Raw genomic sequence first — 19,114 nt, 5'->3', positions numbered from 1 at the left:
GCTGGATTGATGACCAGTCTGAAAGGCTTTTATGTGATAGCTTATTCCCATGAGAATGCAGTCTGAGATATGACTAGGATACCCAGACAAACACCTTCTCACTACAAAAGGAAGAGGATAGGCATAAGAAAAGGTGAGCAGTCAGATCTGCCACTTAGGGTAGGAGAGTTGGTAGTTCATGCCTCTATAATCCTAGCTACTCAGGATCTAGAGATTAAGAGGGTCAAAGTTCAAGAACAAACCTGGCACAATGTTAGCCAGACCCTATCTCAACCAACAAGCCTCGGTGTGGTGGTTCATCTCTGTAATCTTAGCAACCTAGAAGGTAAAGGTTAGAGGATCACAGTCAAAGGTTGACCACAGGCAAGAAGCATGAGACTATATCTGAAAAATAACTAAAGCAGAAAAAAAAACCAATTTAAAGACTGAGGATGTGTTGAGTGATGGAACACTTACCTAGCAAGTGCAAAGCCCAGAGTTCAGTGGTACCAAAAAAAGGTTTGTCACTTAGATTCTGCCCTGGTCATTTGGTGGCATTAAGAGGATTTAGGTTTAGTTTGGCAGGGATGTTGACGTGAGTAATAGGTGCTAGCAATCACTCCTAAGCAGAAATCACCCTGCCTATATATGAGTCAGTGGTGGGGCACGTGAGAGTGTGGGATGATGGATCTCCATTTACTGAATCATGTTTGGGTTACTGAGTTGAAAATCTTTTTTCACATCTCTACCTGCTGATATGTTGAAATGATAATATAATTGCTGGATATTTCCCATCTCCTTACTTTTTTGTACTGTATATATACCCTTCATGTAAACTCCCATAAGGATAAGCAGATATTGAAAGTAGATTAAAAGAAAGCATTGTGGAAAAGATTCAACAAGAAAGAAAATAACACTTTATTAGAAAACAATGATTTTTCTTAGCAGAACTTAAAAGCAGAGTGCATCATGTGAAGAGTTAGCAAAAGCTCTCAAATAGAGCCAGGCCATGTGGTGCACGCCTGCTGTCCCAGCACTTAGGAGGTTGAGGCTGGAGGAGTGCAAATTTGAGGGCAGCCTGGATTACAGAATAAGATGAGGCCTACCTGAGCCATAATGCAAGATCCTGCCTTTAAAAAAAAATAGCAAGCTAAAAATGGAATGAAGTAGAAAACCCAAGCAGTGTGCAGAGAGGAAGGATTGTGGGGATGAAAATGACCTAGAGGAAAGTCGGTGAGCAGAGCAGATAGAGACCAGGCATGGAAGAGTACTTCATGCATGCAGTAAAGGCAAGCACCAAAGTCTTGAGGGTAAAGTGTGTATGCAAAGAGAGAAGTGGTGGACAGGCAGACAGGTCCAACCCAAAATAATGGCCACTGTGGCAGGCAATACTAGACAGCCCTCAAGGATATGGTAGGACTTTGAACACAACAAAAAAAAATATTAGATTGATAGCAAAACCACTTTTTTTTTTTGGTTGGTTGTGGGGCCTGAACTCTGGGTCCTTACACCCTTACCCCATTGAGAACTACTGCTCTACATGAAACTTGGTGTTTTTTTTGAAGGTATCAACACCAGGAATTACATGTGTCTGTCCACCAAAAAATTGCTTATTGAGTACTTGTTCTGTGGGTAGAGACAAAGCAGTGACCAGAGCCTATGCTTTCTTGAGGCTATATTCCGTGGAGGAGGAAATTCAAATCCAAAGTATGTAGTAGTTTATCTTATTGGTTGGTCACAGAAATCATTTAATAAGTTACATTTGAACAAAGTCTTGATTAGAGCAAGGGAATGCATTTGGAGAGAAGGAACCCCAAAACAAGAGGCAGAGCCATGGAGGTCTGTCCTTGAGCTCACTTTTGATCTCCTTGTCTTTCCATCTGCAGATCTGACCAAGCTCCTTTGTTTTTCAGAGGGTCCTCAACAGAAGGGCAGCTGAATGGACTCCAAAGCAGCCTTAATCCTGCAGCCTTCATGCCCACCACCAGCTCCACAGGTTAGTGGCTAACAGCTCTTTTCTACCTGGAACAGCTGGGAAGGTGACCCTTAGCCCCTTCCCTCCTCCCTGTGATGAGAGCTCTGGTTCAAAGAACAAACAGCCACACTCTTCAAGTATTGGCACCTGGGCATTTATATCCTCCTTTAAAATAATGTGATAGCCTGGGGGAGACATTCTCTGGAACTAACTTGCAATAAGTGAAACCTTTCTGTCTAGTGAGCTGCTATCAGAACTTCAGCATTTAGTGCAAGTGCCTTGTACTTGACTGGTATTTGGTATTCCACTGTTTCTGCAGAATTTCTGTATGTTGGGTCCCTCTCATAATTCCCACAACAGCCCCATGAGGTGGGTATCTCTTCCCATCACAGGAAGAAAGAGGCTCAGACATTTGAGAGGCTGTGGATACAGAGCTGGAGTCTGGTATTGATCGAAGTTTGTCCTGCTAATGCTGTGGTCTTTTGAGCAGCCCACAGCTCTCGAGGTAGAGGCACACATCTCCGTGAGGCTGCAGGGTTCGAGAGCCCATAATTTTCTGTCCACAGTAACTCATAAAAATACTCTAATTGTAAATGGAAGAAGATTGCTTTGATTCGTATCAACAAATATTGGTTATTGAGTACCTATGTGGAGAAGGTAACCTGTGGAATGAACAGGATAATCTTAGCTCAGGGAGCTTATGAACTCAAGGAGATAGGTATGGGAGCATAAATGGGAAGTGGGTACCGATGAACAGGGGTCATTTGTGTACTAAGGATAGATACATGGAATGACAATAGACCACACTGGACAATTGCCTTATGTCAGGTTCAGTGGTGAAGGCTTTCCAGGTAATAGCTCATGGATTACTATGCAGACATGTACTGTAGGAACTGTGTTCCTCATTTTATGGCTGAAGAAATAAAAGCACACATTATGAAATGTGTCTGAAAGACTCATAGCTAGTAAATGCTCAGGTGGTATTTATACTCCAGTGGAACTCTGGGGTCTTTTAGGATTGGGGAGGATTTCATAGAGGAAGAGACATCCAAGCCAAGACTTGAGTGTGGGCAAGTCAATCAGGAGGGGGAAGGTGTAAGATGAAAGGAGTCCCAGGAAGAAGGTATGAGGAGTGCAAACGCCAGAGACATGCATATGAGCTGTGTTCTGCAGGCTCCCACCTGTCAGTGTATCTGGGACTAGGGAGGGCATGAGCAGGCAGTGGCAAGAGAAAGATTGTGCAGCAGCAGGATCAGTTTATGAGCCATGTAAGGAACTTGCCCGTTATCTTAGCAGTAAGGAGCCATTGAGAAGTCCATGTGGAGAATGTGGTGAAGAGCTGACCTGATACACTTGAAAATGCTTACATTTCTGAGAAGTAAATTTGCTTGACAGCATCACTGGAATAAGTGCATTATCTCATTGGCTTATTGTGAGGATTAAATGAAGGGATAGAATAGAAGGGATCTGTGCCTACCTGAAGGTCAGGTAACAATATTTCTGATACGAGGTTTGTTCTCCTTTACAATTTTAGAGCTGAATTCAACAAATAACATGTATATATTCATGTCCCTTCCTCCAAAAAAAGTTACAAGAATGTGGCAGTATTTTTGTTGTTGCTGTTGCTACTGTGGTGGCAGTGCTGGGGATTGAACCCAGGAACTCGTGAATGGTAGGCAAGTGTTCAGCCTCTGAGCAACATACCCAGCTCTCAGAACACGGGAGTCACTTTTAAGGAGGTAAAATTTCTACCTGGCACTGTGATAAAAAAAGAAGTATGGATCTGGATGTCTGTGAGATTCTGGATGAAGGTGTTCTACCTGATAGGCCCCTTCACCTCCCTGGATTGCTTCAGCAGAGTTTACAAAGCCCAGAAGCTCCAGGAAACCCAGGCTACTTCATATGCATATCATTGGCCTGATCAGTACTGAAGTGAGCTGAAGAAGTTAGCATTGTGACACTGGGTCATACTTTGCAGCTATCTGACCATCAATTCATGTTTGCTGACCCTTAGTGGCATTATGTGGAAGATTTTGCCATGGTCATACTGTATGTGGTATCAGCATAGAGCTATAGAACAAAGAGAAGTTATACTTCTTATGTCCCCTCATATTCCACCTTAAGGTAACATCCTTGTTCAGGTAGCCTGTTACTTACTGCTTTGTACCAGTGACTCTTAGTGTCAAAATACTCTTGAATTTGTTCTCCTCTGTGACTTCCCTGGAGTTTCTTAGTTAAACACTGATGGGCATATTTTGTGGGTCAGGCATTTCCTATACTTTTCAATAATTTTTTTTTTTACGTTTGTAGCATTTGCAGTTGATCCCATCAAACTAGTAAGTGGCTAACTAGTAAGTGGCTCTCGGTACTCTGGTGTTTTAACCTCATATTCTGTGTTTCCTGCAGTACAACTCGTTTTAAGTTATCCTGAAGGACCAGAAAGGTATCCTGTGGAAAAGAAGTTAGGTTACCAGAAGTAACATTTTTCTTTAACCCCAAAGAAGGCAAAACACTCCATTGAGGTCTCAGGAAGTTTGTTCTTGGTAGGAATCCCTAAACTGCCTTAGAAAAATACTTAGCCCCTGTTTCCAGTAAACTCATTTGGTTAAACATGATCTTAATGAGTCCATTAATACAGTGTCTGTTTCCTGGCCCCTTAACCTGTCTGCATTTGGCTAACCTGGTTTTAAGATGTGTGATTTCATTTCTCAAGCAGTCTGATTAAGGTAGTAATTTATCACAGGGCACTATTGAAAGACAGTGCAGTCCTTCCCCCCTAATGGTGGGCTAAGTATATTCTTTTTATTATAAGAATCGGATGAGATAGTGCCTGGAATGCTCCCATGACTGCTACCCTCCTTGAATTTCCTACCTCAAACTGTATAGTCTAAGTTGTCTATGGAAGAAAAGGGATAGAGTCAGCAGATTGGGAAACTTGAGAAGGAAGCTGGAGTGAGGCTGTTGGCCCAAGGCCAAAGTCATTGCCTTTCTTTTTCTATAAACATGGCGTTCTTCTTGAGTTCCAAAGTGCTAATGGTGAGCTAAAATAGCAGAGAACAGCAGACTAGATAACTGACATATCTTTCATGCTGATTTAATCATGTCAGCTACCATTAATGTAGAGGTCTAAAGCCACACCAGCTGCCCTCAGCACTGCCTGCCCCCAGGCTCCTATAGAAGCACTGTGTCCTGTGATGTGGCCTCTTCCTGCACTCTACTCCCTTTTTTTTTAAAGATCTTATTGGTCTATAGTTTGTGGAAGAGATCTTACCACGTCTTGAAAATCAGTGATGGATTTCATTTACAGGAAGTAAGAGGCAAGTGTCTGTTTAATGTTTATCATTAAACATGGTGAAGTGTGCTACAGCTTTGTGTTCTTTGCATGAGGAAAGTCCAGCAGGACTCCAGTGACTGTGCCTGCCCACTCCACTCTGTCACTGTGATAAGAGCAAGTATCTTACCTTTATGTAAAGTAAACCCAGTGGGGCTTTATACTCTCAGGAGCTGGAGTCACTTTAATTTTTCAAGTGAAATTATTTGCCTAGTAGTTCTCAGTAGAAATTTTACTATTCTTTCCTTTATCCATTATATAGTTGGTGGGAATCCTGGTGAATGTCAGTAAAGAAGTTAAAAATAAGTAAAGCTCTTGACACGATTGCCCTAGTGTCCTATGACCTTTTTCTTTTCATGGTAGAATAAAGTCCTATGCTTTATTGCTCCCAAACACTCCTAGGGCCAAGGAGTAAGAATCTGCATTGGTTACCCACTCTCATACTGTTAGAAAACAGAAAAGAGATCATTAATGGACCTGGTGTTTGGCAGGAAGTAGAGCGACAGCATCTTCAAGAATGACAATCTCAAAAAAAAAAAATGACAATCTCCTTAACCTAGTTTTGGATTTTACTTCCTGTCCCTTGGGCCAAGATCAAATATAGTGTTAAGTAGGGATTCTTTTTCCATTTTTTCAGGACCTTTGGAAGCTCCCAAAGTCATTTTCGCCAGATCCAAACGCTTACCCCCACGATCTGGAACCCTTGCTGCAATTGTAGGACAGAGAAAAGCAAAGTAGGTGAAGGCAAGGCCAATTTAAGGTAATAGTAAGAATAAGAACATAAATATATACACACATATATATATTTAATTTTTTTAATCATTACACTTTCTGACTTTATGCCATAGCAAGACAGTAGTTAGGGAGAGTGACAAGGATGGATATAGTTCAATGCTTGGCATTTGTGAGGCCCTGGATTAGATCCACTTCACACAATACCACACACACACACACAATACCACACACACACACACACACACAATACCACACACATACACACACACACACACACACACACACACACACACACACACACACACACACACACACACACACACACACACACAGCAGTGAAGTTGGAGCTTCATAAAACAAAAATTCAGAAAAATGCTCCAAAACCTGGGTCAAAGTTGAGCTACGACTAGTTTGCTCCCATAATGGTCTACCAGTAGGTGGAGCTGTGGCAGTAAGGAATTTTTTTGCTATGGAAGGCTTTTATTTAAAAATGGTGGGCTCTTTGAAGCAAATGAAAGAAACTATAGCAATAATTAAGTTTTCATAGGTAAATTATAACAATATATGAGAACATGTTATATTTTGAAGATCATATTGTAATAATATCAATTACCAAAAAAATCTCTCAGTTGAGGGCTAAATAGTTTGTGAACTGGATTTACAGGTAATGGGAAGTGGAGAGGTAACAACAATATATTGTTTTTTAATTGAATTAATCAATAACACTTTTGCTGAGTTGTATAAAATATGCCACAAAACAAGTAATAAACCCTTCCTACACCCATTTAAAAAAAAATCTCATACATTGAAGGAACTGTCCAAACTTAATCTTATGAAGCTGTATCTATACATACTAAATGCTGCTCTGAGTACTGTATTCCCAACTGTGGCCTTCACAACTTTCCAGAAAAGTCTGTGAAACCTTGGGACTGTGATGTTTCCTTAGTGGCCCACCTGCTATAAGTTTAATATTCTACTTATCTCTCAGGGAATACTTGAGAAGCATTATTCATTAAAATGCCCCCCAGGAGAGCAAAGGAAAAAGGAAAATTATTTACCCACCACAGGATTCATTTACATTGGATCAGAAAACGTCAAATATCTTTCTCCTGCCCATCTAAAATCTTCTTAGAATGAAATGAGAAGAGACAGGAGTATCAAATCCCTGGCTTGGTCATCTACCAAAATGTACCCCCAAAATCTGAAAATAACCAGGGTTCTATGGTAACACTTAGCCTGTGGCCCCTTCATGTTGATACTAAGCATCCTGTCCAGAAAAGAACTCATAAAATACAGAAAACTAAAGTGAGAAGGTCAGAGTGAATGTGACATCAAGCTCCAAACCAAACTGAGGGCCTGCCAAGAAGTACTTGTGTCCATGCATTTCTAGGACTGTGAGCTTTGGGCTGGCCATTGCTATGATATCACTTTCCTTAGTATCCTTTACAGCCCACTCTGAACATTGAGTGGCGGTATAGACCATCACAAAGAAGCCTACTTCTTAACTTGCTAATCTATTGCAAATATAGCTCCCTGAGCCTGAGCTGTCCATATACAGGGATGGCTGAGACTGTGAGACATGCTAAATATACATGGGCACAGAATATAGAGCAGGCCCAAATCTCAGAAGGCAACTACCCAGAACCAGGCCCAGCAGCCTGGCATTAGCAGATAACACTGGGCTGCCTCTTCTTGAGCTGGGAAATAATGTAGGTTACAGTTAAGAGACAAAACCCCACAGGTCACAGCTCCTTACTGAGGCATTTTTTTAGTAGCAAATGAGTTTTAGAGGGTCAAGATCCCTTCAGCTACAATCATAAGTGAGCATCATCACAAGTTCTGACAGTCCTGGAACCTTTTCAAAGATGGTTTTAGTGAGGCAGTGAGGTTCACTGACAGGCTTACAGTGTGTTCACGTACCTTGTTACATAATATTGAGAAGATACTATTTGTCTGTATCAAAAGACATTGAAAAGGTTTTGTTAGTCCCCTCTATGCTGTCCCAGCTTAAATATAGACATTTTTGTTTGCTTAGATTCTATTTTTTTAACTATATTTGCTTGCTTTCTGATTTCTTGATCTGGCATTTGGGGAGCTTATAGTCCTAGAAAGAAGCTGTCCCACCCAGGGATAGTTCATTCCTGAAGATACTAACAACTTGTTCATAAGCATACCTTTTATACATAGACCAGCCAGCTCCAAGCCTATGCTCCCAGCCACTCTCTTTATCTAACACTCCCACACCAAACTAAAGCCTCCCCTGCCCTGATCATTCCAAGGCCAGATTCCACTCAACTAGAGTACTAAAAGAGTCCCAGAGCTCATGGGAATTTTTCAGACCAGCCAGTCCCAACCTGTTTATTTGCCATGCCTTCTTTTTATCCACAAAACCCCAGTGAAGACTGTATCTTCCTAGACTCCCCTCTTCCACCTCCTGATGGACACCAATAATTTCCCTCTGACTTGCCCTCCCCACCCACTTTGAGAGCTGTGAGTATAATGAGTTTCTTCCTTCTAAGCCTTCTCTTCCGTGGCCACACTGCCTTTACCATACCATATCCAATATGACATCCTTTAAACAAACATCATCAGGAAGGTATCTTTAATTTGCAGCACCAGAGACCAACAAAAGTATTCATCAGGTTATTACCACTCAGTTCTAAGCAACTGTCTCAGCACTTGGTCATAGGCTTTATTACACACGTGGTGTGTTCAGCTTTGCTGCCAGTTCAATCTGACTACAGCCACACAAGGATGTAGATCCCTCCACATGGCAAACTCACCTGGCTCCCAGCCAGTGGAATTTCATGCTCTCCTATCCTGAGGCCTCTTTCATTTCATTTAGTAACTGTTTATACATTCAGAAACAAAACTCAAGTGTATCTGAACAGCCTGGTTGGAAGAGGGAGGAAGGGAAGAACCGTGGCTATGCGTTAGGGTGAGATAGGAAAGCACCCACCCAAATGGGGACTCTTTTGCCTTAAAGAAGAGTAAAGAACTCAATTTCTGAAGTGAGTTAAGAAACAGACTACTGAGAAAGATAGCATCTGAAAATTGATATTGTCTCTTGCTGAGCTGGCAAGATCCCAAGAGAAGAGTTGTTAACAATTGCTACTTTGTTATAAAGAGACAAGGGAAATACAGGAGCCCCTTTCTCAGATTACACTGTGTCTGGAAAAAAAAATGCCTGGCACCCTAGCTTTGTTAGACTTGTACCTACCACGGCATCTTGTAGCAGAGTTGTGTGGTCCCAGGTAAGGCCCATTCACCTTGGGTGGAAGAAGATCCAGCTCAGAACTGGGCAAGTAACCAGCATAACATTGCAAGTTTTTGTACATATCACCCCTGGGTATGGAGCTATCCTCTGTGGTTATGCATGTGGGTATGAACCCACACACCTTGCTCCTAGTTTCAATGGCATGCTTGTTATAGCCACGTACTTTACCGTCCTTGTATCCTCAGGATATAATTGTTCCTGATGTTCTAAAGAAAGAAAATGGCATGCTAAGCCATGCCTGTCTTTGGAAAAAGAAAGCTTTACAGATGGAAATAGTTACAGCTCTGCTTACCTGATTGTAGAGTTTGAACTGGGCTCCAAAGAGTGTAGGTGTTTAACTGCAGGGTGTGGACAGTGATAACTTAAAGTGCATTGCCTTGTTGACATGAATGGCATTGATATTTATCCTTTATTCCTTCAAATTACATTATAAAGAAAAGCCTCTATTCCCTTCAGTCCTCAGAGTGAAGGACATCACAGGTCCAACTTGAAACAATAGTCTCTTATACTCTGTTCTCATTTTGCAAACGTGCAGGTATTTCCAATTAGCACCAAGGTTGTCAAAGGCCTCTCTGCTCTTGAAACCTCAATCCAAGTAATTGGTCTCTCATAGCAAAGAGGAACAGCTTGAATATCCCTTTAGTTACATCAGTGAAATATAACACGCATGCCTAGTAACTCGGGTTCCTAGTAACTTGTTTCCACAGCAGAAAATGGGTGGTACAAGTCAGAAACTAACCTGGTTATAGGATGGTGAGCTGGTGAGTTGAAGAAAAAAAGTCAGCCGGTTGGAAGTTGCTGCAATCTTGTTATTTATTTGTTTCTTGTTAAGTCTTTCATCCTTCCACAGACTTCTAATTTGCTTCTTGTGGAAGTCAAGACATATGACAAGCCAATAGGAAGATACTTTGATATTTGACAAGATTTTTTTAATGTATTATTGCTGAGCTGCAAATTTTGAGATAATGAACTATCCACAGTTATCAGATATCAAAATGTGCAATTTGTGTAACTGCATACCCACATGCATACATGTGTATATGTGTGCGCGTGCGTGTGTGTGTGTGTGTGTGTGTGTGTGTGTGTGTGTGTGTGTGTGTGTGTGTGTGTGTGTGTGTGTGTGTGTGTGTGTGTGTGTGTGTGTGTGTGTACCTCAGTGCCTGAGTGCTGTCCCTGAGCTTTATTTTTTTTTTCCATTCAAGGCTAGCACTCTATACTTGAGCTGCTGCTCCACTTTTGGCTTTTGATGGTTAATTGGAGATAAGAGTCCCACAGACTTTCCTGCCCAGGCTGGCTTTGAACCATGATCCTTAAATCTCAGCCTCCTGAGTAGCTAAGATTCTGGCATGAACCACTGGTGCCTGGCTTAGAATATGCAATATTTAAACTGCCATTCCTGTTTAGAAATGTAAGTCCCCTTGGGCCTTTTTTGTATATGTATTTGCCCTGCTCACTGTCCTCCTCCGGAATAAATCACTACTGTGTGAGAGCAGCCTCATCTCTTTGTGGAGGAGTTGTCTATGGTAGCCTTTGATCAGCAAGAAGAGAGACACCTTCAATTACCTTTGTTAAGGAAGTCATTGTATATAAACATGGGGATGAAACAGCCCCAGAAACCAGACCTCACGGCAACCAGCCACCTTATTTGGGATAATTGTAGCTCTGCTGACTGAGCAACAGCTCTATCAGCCCAGCCCTCTGACCAGGTCATCTCTGTCCAGATTTCCACTGCCCAACTCCATGGCTACTCTCACCACCTTGTTTGCATTCAGTCTTCAGAAGATACAATCAGATTACTTCATTCATTCATCCAGCAGTGGCCATTGGTGGGCTGTCTCCTTGCTAAAAGATAGGCAGTGGTTGCCTTGCATTCAGGTGCCAGCCTGGGGCTGCCATTTATGCTTTCCTTGTGATTTTCTCAGGTGGGACTATAGGTAGACAAGTATGAGGTAGACTTTTCATCTTTAGCATAAGATTTTAAGAGATAAAATGACATGTAATAAAACAATAAAATAGAGAAATTTAGGGTCAGAAGGTAATGAATTTTTTCAAAAATAAGGGCAAGCCTAGCCCAATGGCTCATGCCTATAATTGTAGCTACTCAGGAAGCTGAGATCTAAAAAAGTTCAAAACCAGACAAATCCATGATAGTCTTACCTAGCAAAAAGACAGAATTGTCATGGCTGAAGTGGTAGAGTACCAGCTGTAGCAAAATAAGAGCACAGGCCCTAAGTTCAAGCCCCAATACTGGCATAAATGATGGTGATGATGATGATGATGATAAATTTACTATAATTGAGTGAAACTTGGCTTTGAATCTCCTAATAGGAAAAAATTGAAACATGATAAATTAGAATATACAGTTTGAACAATCAAAAAAGAACAAGAAATACTCTGAGGAAGATTAAGCTTTCTCCTCTTTATTATTCTAAAAGAAGTTTTTATATTCTTTATTAGAGTAGGCCAAATGTAGTAACAGTGCCCTCAACAAGCAAACCAGCAGTGTGTTTCATATGGCTACTTCTTGGTATGCCCTATATAAGGACATGCCAATGAAGGCGGCCTTGTGAAGAGACAAAGCCATTGTGGTCTGAGTCTGCAGTGCACATAATCAGAGTAGGACAATAAGTACTTAGAGGGCTGGATGAACCACAGGTGGCCTAGACTATCCTTAAACACAACCTCTCTTAAGGAATTGCTTGGTAATGACTAGTTGTACTCTTAAATAGGGCCCAGGCTTTTGTTATCTTACTGTGTGAAGATGCCTTATATACTTTGGGAAGCAAGTGGTAAAAGTAACATTCTCCAAAACCTGGAAACTAAGCAATATTCTCACCCCATCGTGTAGCCTGTGTGTTTTTCTGCTCATTTATTTGCCTAACTGGGTACCATCTTTCCCCTTTGCTTGTCTCTACCAAATATGGCTGACTCCTGTTTGTTGCCCCTGCCCCTGCCCAGTTCTCTCTAATTTAGTTGTTACCAACTACTTAGAAAGAACTCTGACTACTCCTGGTTGACATTCTGGGATCTTTGTAGATTGACTGTTCCAGCAGCTATGATTTCCTGAAAGGCAAAGGTCAGTTCCAGGTTTATTCAGAAATCTCAACACAGCCTAAAGTGCAGAACTTAAGTTTTGCCAACTAGACAAATGAGTGAATTTTCATTTTTCTTTCTTTTGCTGACAATTTGAATACCTGTGTATGTATGCAAATTGTTCCTGTCCCTTAGGAGTCCAGTTAAATTTTTCTCCTCCAACATTCTGTATACATATAAGTGTACTTATTGGGCTGGGATGTAGCTCAGTGGCAAAGCACTTAGCAAATGCAATGACCTGGGCTCGATCCCCAGAACCAAAAAAAGAAAAGACAAAAAAAAAATACAGTTAAAAAAAATTAGTGTATTTATTTTGTCTTTTTCTTGGGGCTTGAATTCTGGGCATGGGTACTGTCCTCAAGCTTTTGTGCTCAAAGCTAGCACTCTACCTCAGCTTCACTTCCAGCTTTTTGTGATTACTTGGAGATAAGAATCTCATAGACTTTTCTTTCCTAGCTGACTTCAAACCAGTATCCTCAGATCTCATCCTCCTGAGTAGCTGGGATTACAGGTGTGAGCCACTGGTGCTCAGCTGTCTTTTAATCATTTTTAATCCCTAGGGGTTTAAATTAATACCACAAAGTACACTGCACTGTATTTTTTTTTTTCATCTTCATTGGTTACTTTTTAGGAGAATTGTTTCTTCAGTAAGACCATAAACTGAAGGTACTGTTACAATCTGTATATTTCCAAAATCCCTAGCGAAAGCTAAATACTTTATTGCCTTGTAATATAGACCTTAAAGGACAGAATAAATATATAAATACATGTACATAATTTTCGAAATAATAGTCTGATCTCTCTTTTTGACTTAAAGTAAAATGCCTAATCTAATGCAGAGTTCAAAATATGTAAGAAACGTAACAAAATATAAAAATAATAATAAATATTAAACACTTTTCAAAAATAACTCTTCTTGTAAATTACCTAATATTTGTATCCTGTTTTGTACAGTGTTGCAAAACCACTTTATTTAAAACAGCAAATGGACATTAGTCTTTAGATCGTGACTTCTAGCGTGCATTTATAGGCTGTATGTTTCTGTGACAAAGAAACACATTTGTTTATCACAGTGCAGATTTCAGAATGAAGTACTGACCAGACAAGGATATTGTGATTTTTGGCCAAAAGTTACTTTTTCCTGCACCAACTCATGGGAGCCTTTAAATTTTTATCACACAATCAAGTTTCACTTTTGAATGCTGAAAGATTTCATTTTTAATTCTTCTACTCTTGCATTAATTTTTTTAACTTTTTTTTGTGCCAGTCCTGGGACTTGAATTCAGGGCTTGGGTGCTGTCCCTGAGCTTTTTCATTCAGAGCTGGCGCTCTACCACTTGAGCCATGGCTCCACTTCGGGCTTTTGATGGTTAATTGGAGATACGAGTCTCACAGACTTCCCTTCCTGGGCTGGCTTTGAACCTCGATCCTCAGATCTCTGCCTCCTGAATAGCAAGGATAACAGGCCTGAGCCATTGGTGCTCAGCTAACTTTTATGAATTGTTTATGCAAAGAAGTGAATTTGAATTCTCACACTGGACATGAACATTATACTTTGCTAAAGATCTCAGCAGTGTTGAATGTAGTATAAAATTTGTCACCTAGTTCTGGAACCAAAAGTAGTGCTTTTCCTTTACATTTATACAGTCTTCTCAAAAATGAAATTGAAGGGGCTGGGAAGGTGGCTCAGTGGTGGAGCACTTGCCTTGCATGCATGAGGCCCTGGGTTCGATTCCTCAGCACCACATAAGTAAAATGAAAAAAGCCAGAAGTGGCGCTGTGGCTCAAGTGGTAGAGTGCTAGCCTTGAGCTGAAGATTAGGGACAACGCCCAGGCCCAGAGTTCAGGTCCCACGACCGGACCAAAAAAAAAAAAAAAATGAAATTGAAGTTCTCAACTTTTCCCTTTGCTCTCCCTTCAGTTCATATAGCATTGCCATTTCCCTTGTCAGTAACAATATTTAAATTCTGTGAGAATTCAGAATGCAAGTGGAAATGAAAGAATTCTGAAGTTGGACTGTGGAAACCCTGACACTTCTCACTTGTCAACTCTGACTGATCAGAGCCTCAGTTTCCTCAGTAACACAATAGAATAAAAATATCACTCTTACAACACTGATGTAGAGATCTTAGATGATGTCAACAGTAGAAAGACACCGTGGTTTTAAAATTGAAAAGGTGCACAACTAATCAAGTCTACAGCAAGATACTACTCACTAGGATGACCACTATTGAATAACCAGGGTTAGGAAGATGTGTGCTGCTGACAGAAATATAAAATGGTGATAGAAAGATGGTATAGAAAACAATTCTGCAGTTACTCAGACTTTAGAAATAGATACTAGAAATAAGAGTAGGAGCCAACAATTCTCCTTAGCAGGACTGCAACAGATTTTTATACATCTGTGTTCATGGCATCATATTCACAGTAGCAAAAACCATTAGCAGATGTGGGTACAAAAGAGATGTGGCATGGACACACAGTGAATGGAATAGTACTCAAGCTCAGAAAAGAAGGAGATCCTGGCACCTGCGACAGCCTGACGGAACCTGTTACCCAGAAGCAAATCCTGCATGATTTCACTAACACATCAGGGACCTAGAGTAGTCAAAATCCCAGAGCCGGAAAGCAGAATGATACTTAGAAGAGGGGAGAATGTGAAAGGTTAGTGCTGAGTGGGTACCAAGTGGCAGCCTTGCAAGATGAAGGATTGTGCAGCTAAAGGTTAGGATGGTTTTACAACAGGGTGAATGTGCATACTGCTGACAAACTGTGCTGAAAATTGCCAAGATGGAAAATTTTATGTGTATTTTGTCACACACTCAAAAATGATGATGAATTGTGTAGGTAATAGTCCCAACCTTACAGAGTCAGTGTTCTTATTTTTCCAGATTTACATCTGGGGAAAGTAAAGCAGAGAGAAGTAACATGTCTAAGCCTCACAGCCAGAGGTGGAGCTGCAATTCTAGCACAAGCAGCTCTACATCCTGCTGCCCTGTCCCCTTACCATCAGAGTCCAAACACTAGGCCCCTCAGGTGATTTAGTTTTATCAACTTCCTTTCCTAATGGAGCTGAGTGGCTGCTGGCCTGGCCCTGTAGCCTCAGCCTCCCTGCAGTGTCTGGCCGTTATCTCAAATTGCTCAGCAGGGGATTCCTGGCTGTGTGGGGCGCCTGTGGTTTAGGCTGGCTCTTTTTGTAATCCATCCATTTAATTTTCCTGTCTTTAGATGGAGCCAGACCTGGAAAGGGGAGGATAAGGAGCCAGGCGGGCCTTCTGCTTCCATGCCCCTGGGTGGGGTTGGTAATCTTTTCCATACTGCAGCTGGACACAGACAGAGGAGGGAGCTTGAGACCTCTGCAGCAGAGCTAGGGGAGGAGGAAATGTAGCAGGCGGGGTTGAAGGGATGGGGGAAGGAGAGAAAGAGGGAAGCAGAGAATGCAGGGATCCCCCCTGGGTTATTTCAAACAGTATTCCCTGCAGGACAGCCTCAGTAAGGGAGTTCTTTTGCTCCTGTGTCCAGAAGCCAGAGACAAGACATCCAGAGAGAGCTTCTCTCTCTCCTGAGCCTTTAAGCACTGCTCACAGTGCTTTGGTTCTAGATGGGACTAGCAGTGTGTCCAGTTTCAGGGAAGAAGAGGTGGAAGGAGAAGACAGCTCCAACTCCATCTGCCCTCCTTTACAAAGCTTACCTGGGAGTGTGGCAGTTGTAAGGAATAGAGCAAGCAAGCACTACTGCCCACACTGGAGCCTTTCCCGCAGCTCCAGGAAATGGACTTTTTAGGAAAGTGGGAGAATGGATGTGGGTTAAGTAGACCAATTTCTGTCCCAGCACATTTCCATGGCCTCTCTAAGAGAGAGCAAGCCTCTGCCTCTGCTGCGAAGACAAACATTTCTTCCCTGGCCCTTGCACTTGGAGCAGGGGTCCCTATTACCTGGAATTTTGAGAAACATTTGAGAGTCTGCATCTCTTCAAGGGTTAAAATAACAACTTACTATAAGTTATGTGAAGGAAGATGGGGGGGAAAGAGGCAGAAAGAAGAAATCCTGTAAATCCGTTAATTAAAATTTTGAACTCATTGTAGGTAAATTATAAACCTCTAGTGTTCCACATCCATTTGCTTAGTTATTTACTAGTTGTTCTTATTTACCCTTCAGCAGAATATGTGTGCTCTTTTTCTTTTTTTAATGCGTGTGCTTTTAAATTATTCAGATTAACATTCTTGGAAGCTTCATTTTATTACAGTAGGAAATTCTGTTTGCAAATGTATTCTGAGGATTTTGCTCACAGCACAGCTGCTTTAAAAACTGGGAAAGGTTATTAGTATCCCATTTCATTTAAAGAAACATTTTCTTGTGTTCTAGTCTGTTGAATTTCTCTAAAGAGAATAGTATTGGGGTCTGGTAGCATAGTGATCTAAAACAGAAGTGTGCTTAGCAGTTGAGTCTGTTTTAAACAAGATCTAAAACAATTGGTGAATAGGAAAGCTATGGTAATTCTCATTCTCTCTCTCTCTCTCTCTCTCTCTCTCTCTCTCTCTCTCTCTCTCTCTCTCTCTCTCTCTCTCTCTCTCTCTCTCTCTCTCTCTCTCTCTCTCTGTTTCTCTCTTTTTGGGGGACAGATGGGTTTAAACTCAGGACCTCACTTGAGGCCATGTCCCCAGCCCTTTTTGCCTTGGTTATTTTCAGATGGTGTTATGTTTTTGCCTAGGACCAGCCTAGGTACAATCTTCCTACTATGCCTCCCACATTTTAAAAAAAAAAAAACTATAGACATGAACCACCATGCTGAGGATCTTGCTTTTTGCCCTAGCTGGTCTTGAACTGCATTCTCCCAGGTAGCTGGCATTACAAGTGTGTGCCAATGCTGAAACAAACAGTACAAAAATCAAGACAGCTATGGCATGGAGTAGATCAGTAGAATAAAATTAAGTGCCCAAAAAGAAATCCATCCATCTATAGCCATTGATTTTCAACAAGAGCACCAAGAATACACAATTGAGAAAGAATCATCTCTTCAACAAATGGATTATTGTCAGAGACTTGCATCCAGAATATATTCCAAAAAATTCTACAGCTCAGCAATTAAGAGGCAACCTAATTTTAAAAGTGAGCAAAGAATTTCAATAGCTGTTTCTCTAAGGAAAATAGAGTTATGGCCAATAAACACCTTGAAAAGATGACAGAAATGCAAAACCAAGATGGGATCCAGTTTATACCCACTGGAATGGCTGCAACTAAAAGTTTTAAGAAGTGTTGGCAAGGATGAGGAGAAACAGATCTTCATACACTGCTGGTGGATATGTAAATTAGATAGCTGTTTGGGAAAAACTAGGCTGTTCCTCAAGTGATTAAACAGAGTTACCAGATGATTCGGCCATCCCAAATCTTAAGTATATATTCAAGAGAAAGGAAAACATGTCCACATATTATTTGTACATGAATATGCATAGCAACAATACATGTAATAGCCAAAATGTGCAAACAGCCTAATAGATGCCAGATAGTAAACAGATAAAATATAGTATACATACAGGGAAATATTTTTCAGCCGTAATTAAGCATGAGGTGAGACATGTCTGCAGTTGCAGCACTTGGGAGGTTAAGACAGGAACATCATGAATTCAAGGCCAGCTAGCTTGGGCTACATGATAAGTTCCAGGCCAGCCCATGCTACATTACAAGATCCTGTCTCAGTGTCTCCTCCCATTAAAGAAGCAAAACAAAAAGCAGCACTGATAACATGCTAAAACATGGATAAATCTTAAAAGCATGTTCAGTGAATAAAAACTGTCACAGAAAGCCACATATTATATAAAATGTCCCAGATAGGTCAATCCATCAAGAGAGAAAATAGATTAATAATTGTCCACTCTGGGTCTAGGGAAAAAAGAATGCACAGTGACTTTTCTTGGGGATAGGCTTTCTTTCTACAGTAATGAAAACGTTTTAAAGTTAGAGTGTAGTAATGGTCACACAACTCTGAATACAGTAGAAAACACTGACCAATGCACTTGAAATGGATAAATAAAGATGTAACATGTATATTAATCTACCTTGAAAAGTTAGTAGTTGATATTTTTGATAGTAGAAAATAAAAATATTCAGTACAAGCAGTCAACTTGTATTTTACTTCTTAAGTAGGCAAACTAATAAGTATATATTTGTGTGTTTTGTGCATGGACTCAACTAGTGTTTGACTATCTCCTTGGTTGCAGATGTGCTATAATGTCTTTTAAGTGGAAAGACCTGGAGCCCAGTGTTGACCTTAGGATTTTACACTCCTAAGTAAGCTGGTGTGCCTAGGGGCCAACAGCTGTCCCTTGATCTGGCCTCACTTGCTTTCCCCCATTTGGAAAGGTGTTAGCTCCGTGGTATTTCTGTTGCTGTAGTCAGCACAGAGCAAAGGAAGACCCTGACTATAGTTTTACAGCCTTAAGCTTCATCTTGTGCTCCAAATCCACAAAAGAGCAGCTGAGAATGGAGCTAGCTGTGCCACCAATTGCTTCTCTTCCATTGTTAATCCCTGTGCTTCTCCTGGGCACCCTTCTTTTGACACCATCCTGTTGGTCAATATGATATGGCTGAACAAGTGGTTGGTGCTTTGAAAAGTGACTCTAGAGGTACCTCAAGTGACCCAGCCCTGGCTGGATGGGATACTCCTGCCATTCAATCCAGGAAGCACCACAGCATGTCTGGGCCTACCCTTTCCATTCACACTGGGT

General features: G+C 41.2%; 1 protein-coding gene across 22 annotated transcripts in view; it reads left to right on the top strand.

Annotated features, from left to right (window-relative positions):
- Ttll5 (tubulin tyrosine ligase like 5) overlaps positions 1 to 19,114 on the top strand; it is a 242,939-nt gene that overhangs the window by 203,782 nt on the left and 20,043 nt on the right. For 14 of the 22 annotated variants that reach the window (XM_070029431.1, XM_070029376.1, XM_070029403.1 and 11 more), the window contains 2 exons: positions 1,893 to 1,975; positions 5,923 to 6,019. In XM_070029431.1, coding sequence (XP_069885532.1) covers positions 1,893 to 1,975; positions 5,923 to 6,019 — 180 coding nt within the window. Of the gene's footprint in view, positions 1 to 1,892; positions 1,976 to 5,922; positions 6,046 to 19,114 lie in introns of all 22 variants that reach the window. The other 8 variants (XM_070029447.1, XM_070029454.1, XM_070029478.1 and 5 more) reach the window with 2 other exon arrangements.

Source organism: Dipodomys merriami, unplaced genomic scaffold (assembly GCF_024711535.1).
Source record: "Dipodomys merriami isolate MVZ:Mamm:240054 unplaced genomic scaffold, mDipMer1.0.p SCAF_1, whole genome shotgun sequence".
Classification (NCBI taxonomy): Eukaryota; Metazoa; Chordata; class Mammalia; order Rodentia; family Heteromyidae; genus Dipodomys; species Dipodomys merriami.
This window is presented reverse-complemented; position numbering and strand designations above follow the sequence as displayed.